Consider the following 6,993-nt stretch of genomic DNA (forward strand, 5'->3'; position numbering starts at 1 on the left):
CAGAGCCGGGATCGGCCGCGGGACGCACACCTTCCTTCCTCCGGGCCTCTTCCCTCCGGGCCGGCGGCACCGGGGCTGCTCGTACGCCGCACCATCCCCCGGCGACAGGCATTGGCAACGGGATCACACCCGAAGGGCTGGGATCCCCTCAGCCCCCCCATGACACATGCATTCCACACAAGAGGCCAGCTCCAAGCAATTTTATTCTAATGAAAAAATAAAGTTCTGGAACAAAATAATTGTTTCTGAGGCATTTAGAGCACAGAAATAACGTTTTTAGCAATATTCAGTATCGGCACTGATTCTGTGATTTCCATCACGTGAGCACACTACTATAAATATGACAAATTTTACTCACGTGCAACTACTCGAACCCCACTCTGGACACACAGAAACGCAGAAGCTGAGGCCCCAAACAGCCCCTTTAACACACACAACGCCAAAATTTTGTGAAAGGCTGAGAGTTAGACCAACAGTACAACAAACCAATAAATTAGAAATGTAATAAAATAAAGTTCTCTAGAGCTGAATATTGGCCGACTGAACGAAGAGGGGAAATGTTCTGTAAAAGCAGCTCACACTCCAGCTTTTGTTTCTTCCCAAAGTTATTTCAAAATCTGGAAGTCCTTGTGCTCCAGCGCTGCGATCTTCTTCTCATTGCTGAATTCGGCGCGGCTGATGCGGGACTGGGGACTTCCCACCTTCCTGAGCCATTCCTGCAGCTCCCGCACCCTGGCAGTCGGACCCTGAATTTGTCCTTGCACAGTGCCGTGGCTAGTATTTTGGACCCAACCAACGAGCCCTAGCCTCTTAGCCTCCCCCTAAGAAGACAATGCAGAGCAAAATGAGGTTAATCCAAACTGTAAGAGAGCTACAGAATGACGCTCGCACGCAGGAGTCAATTTTATAGTTGAGCCACAGGCCTCCAAGGAAACCCCTATAGCTCTGGCAGCATGGAAGCAGCAGAGGATTCACCTGACTACTCATCATATTGTTTCACATGAAAAACTGGGGCTGAACTGCCCTTTTCAGTCATGCTTACTAAACTGTCTTCGTTTAGCCCGTACCCAGGGCTAAACAATAACCAGTTGTTCTATCACCCATTGTCCCCTCGCTGACCAAGAAAGGGAATTAGGAAAAGGAGGGAGACTCATGGGCTGAAATATAAACAGATTTAATAAAATAAAGAAACCAATATCGATGCTAATACAAAAGACACAAAATTATACTTAGCCCACAGAGTGGTGGCAAGTCCCTCCAGGGATAGTTACCGTTGAGGAGGAGGGAGGCATCAGGAGAGCAGAGAAAATAGCCCCACCCTCATCCCCAGAAAGCCCTCCCTTTTATATTGAACATTACGTTAACGTTACAGAATACACCCGCGGGCCAGCCTGGGTCAGCTGCCCTGGCTTTCACTGCTCATGGCCTTGATCACCGAACCAAACATAACAGAAAAGTGATTCTATAATTTTATCTCCATGAAACCAGGACAATAACGCAGCACAAACCCCCAGCAACACTGAGAGCCGACAGCCCCCACTCCGAAGCAGCCAGAGCCCGGGCCGTGGCTCAGCCCCACCGCGGCGCCCACAGAGGCCCCCGCAGCGTGGAGGGGGCACACCACACACCCCAGCCCGTCCCGCAGGGAGGGGTGTGCCGCAGGGCCCCGCCCGCCACGCCCCGTACCTGGGTGTACTTGCGGAAGAAAACGCCCTGCACCCTGCCGGACACCTCGTAGTCCACGGAGAGCAGGCCCAGGCCCTCGCCCTCCGCCATGGCGCCGCCGCGCGCACCCGCCCGCCCACCACCACCGCAGCCACCTCCTCTTCCTGCGGCCGCCGCCGCACAGCCCCGCTGCGCCTGCGCGGCGCGCCCTGGGGGCGTGGGCTCGCCCACCCCTGGGGGCCAATGAAGAGCCAGGACCGGGAAGGGGCTGGTCCCTCATTAACCGCCTCATGAATAATGCATATCGACTCGCCCGCCTGTCAATCGCCCCTACCTGGCCATAGAGGTGAGGTCCTCCAACGAGCGGAGTGGAAGGGGAGCGTTGCGGAGAAACCATCGAGAGGCCGCTCACCGGCAAGAGCGGCGCAGGAAGTGACTTTGGCGTGCCCGTCTCCAGGCAACAGCCGTCAGCGGGGCGTGCGGGGCAACGGGCAGAGCTCCGCGCTCCCCGGGACGGGCGGAGCTGTCGGGTCTCTCTGCGAGGCGACGCAGCTTGCCGAGGAGGCCGGGCGGAGCGACGGCCGCAGCCCCGCAGGTAACCCCGCTGGCCCCGCGCCGCCCACGGCCTGGGCACCTGACTCGCTTCGGGGGATGTGGCGGAATGAGCCACGGGAAGATTGTACTGAGCTTTACCGGGCGCCTGCGTGTCAGACCTGTGTGCCGCACTGGCGGATCTACAATGCCAAAAGTGAAGGGACACGTTATGGGAAACACTCCGCGGGAGCGTAACAATTTATCTGGTGGTACAGCATAAGTCTGCTGCTACCATGATAAGACAGGGCTCAGACAGAAAGCAAAATAAAAGCATATCTTATTTCTGGCTGCATAAATGATTGGGACTGGAAGAGGCAGCATGGGAGCTCCCTAGATGGAAGGAAAGAACCCAGAAAAGTTACAAAACCTTTGCTAATATTTATTGTAACCTCTCATTGTAGCCCTCAGGTGTAGACTGTTAGGAGAAAATTTGTCCACTTTTGAATAAGATAGTCTGTAATGACTTTGCTTCTAACCTCAGGCTCTTTCTCAGGCACTGAATGGCTTTGTTTCCACCAGTGGATTCTGTGGTGGCAGCTACTCAGCTTGTTCTCAGTTCCCTGCTGGAATACCAGAAGAACAACCTTCGGCATGAACTCATATCTGACAAAGAGGAAAGTTTAAAGGATCTCTATGCCCGAAAGAGCCAACGCGTTTCATATTCTCTTGCTGCAGAAAACAGTCAACACGGAGGCTTCTGTTCAGCTGGACTGCAGAGCAAGTATCTCACCAGGCAGACCAAGATTCTGCCAGCTAAATCAGTAGCCAGGTGGAAAGATGGAGTGGACCGTGCATACCCCTTGAAACCAATTCATCACCATAACGGTGTGAGTGTTCCAGTGGTCAACACAGCACAGCTCGGAAGTTGCCCATACATGGAGGAAGCTCCAAATAGTAGGCCTACCTCAATGAGAAAAAAGAAGCCTCCAGCAGGGAGGTGTCAGCCAGCTGCAGTGCTCTCTCCTTGGACAACAGAGCCTAAACAGCCAGCCTCCCAGATATACAGGAGCCAGCTGGCCTGCATCCTAAAGTTGGAGGCAGATGGACAGAACCTGGAAGAGAAAATTCGACATAAAGAGGCCCTCCTCAGAAAGAAGCTGAGAAGAACACAGGACGTGCTTAGGAGGATTCAAAGAGAGAAGGCGCTTGTCGAGGCAGAGGAGAGAAGAGACAGAGAAGCAGAGGACACCCGTGAGCAAAAGGTCGCAAGGCACCCTGAGGAGAAAACTCTCAGAGTTGCAGTCAGCCCAGGTGATGGGGGGGGGGTCTTCAGTGAGGCGCAGTCTGCAGAGGCCACTATCGCCAAGCCTGGCACTACCCTCTACCCCCAAGAGCTGGCTATGGGAAAACTCAAGAAGGAGCGGCTGGTGGCCAGCAACAGCAAAATTCAAGACCGCATACCCATGGAGCATTTAGCCTCTTGTTCAGAGCTGGTCCTAAAACATAGGCCTCCACCCTCTGCCCTCCCAGGGCGAGGTGCTGGTGACCACCCATCCACAGAGGTGCTGCACATGCAGGCTTCCAGCGCTGCGGAGCAGGACACGCTCAGACAGTGCAGCTTCTGCGGACGTAAGTTTCTCGGCACCAGGCTTCAGAAGCACAGGAGTATCTGTGGCAAGAGCCAAGGCTCCAAGAGGGAAGTGTTTAACTCCAGAATGGCCAGAGCTAAGGGCACAGCACTGGAACAGTATCGGCAGCAGAATCCCTCAGAGAATCTTCAGGTAACGTGCAGTCCCTTTGCCTCCCTCGATCCACATCTACTGCTCACATTCCTTCTACCTTGACATCTAATTCTGGCTGAGATGCAAGCGCCTTCACGTGCACATGGGGCTAAGGGATACAATCCAGCTATTGCCTCTGAAAGGTTCTTGCCAAATAGGTAAAAAGATCCATTTAAAATCTAATAGATGGGGGGCGGGGGTCCTAACTGACTTGTCTTTGTAACGTGTCAAGGGTGTACTCCTGGAGAAAGCTCACTGCCTGCTGGTCAGGATGCAGACTGGGTCTGCTGCAGTAAAGCTCTGTGACATTCGGGGCTGCAGGGAATTGACTGAAAATCCAGGTAATAACACAGGCTATTAAAATGAAGGCAGTGGAAACATGCAGCTCTGCTCCTGCAAAGCAGCTATAGCAACCCTCTCCAGTTCCTTGGCCCTACTGCTTGCTTTTCTCGTTATTCTCCAGCTCTTTCTAAGTATTGGTATTTCCTTCAAATCCTCCTTGGTGCTGGTCTTTTTGATCCTGTTTGTGGGGCTCAGCTTCTCAGGGAGGGTTTTACATCAACAGGGAATGCCCTGGAATGGGTGACCTGAGTTGGACCCTGAGTGTAAGATTGAGAATGAAGGGTGATGGTGGTGCCAGTTGCTCTGACTGCCTTTCTCTTCTGCAGAATAAGCCACCCAGAAAGAACAACTGGAGACAGAAGCATGAGGCTCTCATCCAGACCCTGTGCCAGGCCCGCCAGGTGCAGCAAGTCCTCTCCAAGGGAGGGAAGGTGTCTGACCTGCCCCAGCCGCCTCCCATGGAAAACCCAGACTACGTTGCCTGCCCCTACTGCAGTCGCCGATTTGCTCCCCATGCAGCCGAGAGACACATTCCCAAATGCAAAACCATCAAGAACAGGCCCCCACCCCCACCTCCGAGGAGGCGCTGCTGAGGTGGCGTCCAACTGTTCCTGCTGCTGCGAGTCCTGATTCCCTGTTTTCTGCCAGGTTTCCAGCCACAGACACTTGCACTTTCCCTAGTCATAGAACTCAGTCTCAGCTGAGCCAGCCTCAACACTGGCTGCGAGTGTTAAGCCTGTAGGTACAGCCAGTGAACAGCTCAGGACGTACAAGCAGAATACTAGAACTTGTGTACTTTGAGCTGTGCCCTGAGTTGCCCCAGGCAGGGTGCCCCTCTGGGGGCCGCTTCTCCCATCTGGTGAGCTCAACATGGAGTCTCAGTGCAGATGTAAGGCTGTCGCTGTTCAATCAGCTGAGCAGGGAAGAAAGGCTGTTGCTACAGGCTGTCAGCAGGACAGCAGTGAGGAGCAAACCAGCCATCAGAAAGGGGCTGTTCTTCAGAACTGTATTTTGCCTGTAGGTTATGGAAGCTTGAGCTTTTTTCCTTTTTTTACTTTTTTTAAACTAGTGGTGTCTGATGTGAAGGGAACTGCTCTCCTTTAGCTCATCAGTGGCTGCAGACTCAGGTTTTTTTCCTTCTCCAAAAGCAAAGAGTAGTGCTCTTCATGAGAAGAGCTGGGCCAAACAGAGCATCTGCCTCTTGTTTGCTTTAGTGGTCTGTAGGTGCAGATGTTCACCCCTGAACGTGCTAACAGTGACGATGGTTCTGGCTGGCGCAGCATTCTGAGTGTAGCTACCTACAAAAGACTGGAATGGGAGGGGTTCCTCTTTTTTTTTTTTTTTTTGGCCATAGAAAAGGCATTTATTTTTCCAGATTCTGATTTTTAATATATTAAACTAGTTCTGTTGTCTAAAAGTTGTTTTAAATAGTCACAGAGTGGTTTGTGTTCTCAAAGTAAGAATGACTACTGTGTATGAGAAAGTTGCAACAGGAAGCAAACAAGGAACAAATAAATTCCAGCAGCTCCTTTTGCAAGTCCTTCAGTAACGTAGCAGCAGCTCATGGGAACCCAGAAAAAAGATAAACAGCGACTAGATTAAACTGGACTAGTCAGAAGCTGAACATGAAGAAACACTCCAGCCTTCAATGGGTGGACCAGAGTCCTGGAAGATGCTGGAGAGCTGCTGCCCTATAGGTAGGTGGGCGGAAATCTCAATCCCTTGGCACACCCTAGAAAAATATGAAGGTCCCAGAAAGGGTCAGTGCTGCATGGTGCCAGCCAGGCATGAGAGTGTACAGACCTAGAAAGGAGAGAAAAGAGACTCAAAACAAGGAATAACAATTTGCTGTATCCAAATTGACTGGAGAAGCAAGACCAATGCTTTAACTTCAGAGTTTTGAAATATAGGATAGTGAGAGGTGACGAGGTAGGAAAGGGGTAAACTGGAAGCTTTATGCCAGCCTCCTTGAATTAATGAAAGGTGTAACTGAACTAAATACAGAGTAGTTCAGAAATTCAGTACCACTGCCTGTCCTGTAATATTAACTCCATTTCCCTTGCACTATGTTTCACTGTGTTTAGCGGACCCTAAAAGTCAGCAGAGTGCAAATGGTGACTGGGGCAGATACACACAGAAAAGCTTTTGATACAGTAAAATAAATCCATCTGTTGGGCACTTAAGTGACAGGCAAACGGCTAACACTGAGACTGAAACTGTAGACTAAACAAAAGTTACTGAAACTAAATCATCAGGCTTCATTTGTTATCTTTGTTTCAGAGCTAACCATGGGCAGTTCACCCCTCTTTGCTGAGCTGTTGTTTCAGGTCAAGACAGACAGCAGTATCCAGAAAGTCTCTGATAGCTGGTTTAAAACTCAGTAAGAGTTTAGCCAAAGCATCTGGCTCAGCACAGAGATTTACCCTGCTGCTTCACTATCATGGTTAGCGTTGCCCTGGCACTACTCAGGCTATGTTATTCACGCCAGCTCAGCTTCCTCTTCTGCCACTGCAGTACAATCCCCCTCTCAGAGACATGCTGCATTTGCAGTATCTAAATCTCTGGTGAATTTTAAGTCTTTAACCCAGCTCTGCCTCTCAAGACATTTAACAATTTACTAAAAACCCTGATAAAAAGTTAGAAGTGACAGGCATTAAGCACCGTGTGCACA

At 51.2% G+C, this 6,993-nt stretch overlaps 2 protein-coding genes across 2 annotated transcripts; one reads left to right on the forward strand and one right to left on the reverse strand.

The window, feature by feature from the left end:
- Window positions 1-185: 185 nt before the first annotated feature.
- ACYP1 (acylphosphatase 1) lies at window positions 186-1,833 on the reverse strand. Its single transcript, XM_068399327.1, has 2 exons — window positions 1,687-1,833; window positions 186-821 (listed from the first exon to the last, which is right to left on the reverse strand). Exons 1-2 carry the CDS (start codon window positions 1,774-1,776, stop codon window positions 606-608), a joined length of 306 nt encoding a protein of 101 aa, XP_068255428.1. The 5' UTR covers window positions 1,777-1,833; the 3' UTR covers window positions 186-605.
- A 926-nt stretch (window positions 1,834-2,759) lies between these two features.
- ZC2HC1C (zinc finger C2HC-type containing 1C) lies at window positions 2,760-4,915 on the forward strand. Its single transcript, XM_068400038.1, has 2 exons — window positions 2,760-3,980; window positions 4,649-4,915. The coding sequence occupies exons 1-2, from the start codon at window positions 2,760-2,762 to the stop codon at window positions 4,913-4,915; spliced, it is 1,488 nt and encodes a 495-aa protein (XP_068256139.1).
- Window positions 4,916-6,993: the final 2,078 nt, after the last annotated feature.

Source organism: Nyctibius grandis, chromosome 4 (genome assembly GCF_013368605.1).
Source record: "Nyctibius grandis isolate bNycGra1 chromosome 4, bNycGra1.pri, whole genome shotgun sequence".
NCBI classification, from domain to species: Eukaryota; Metazoa; Chordata; class Aves; order Nyctibiiformes; family Nyctibiidae; genus Nyctibius; species Nyctibius grandis.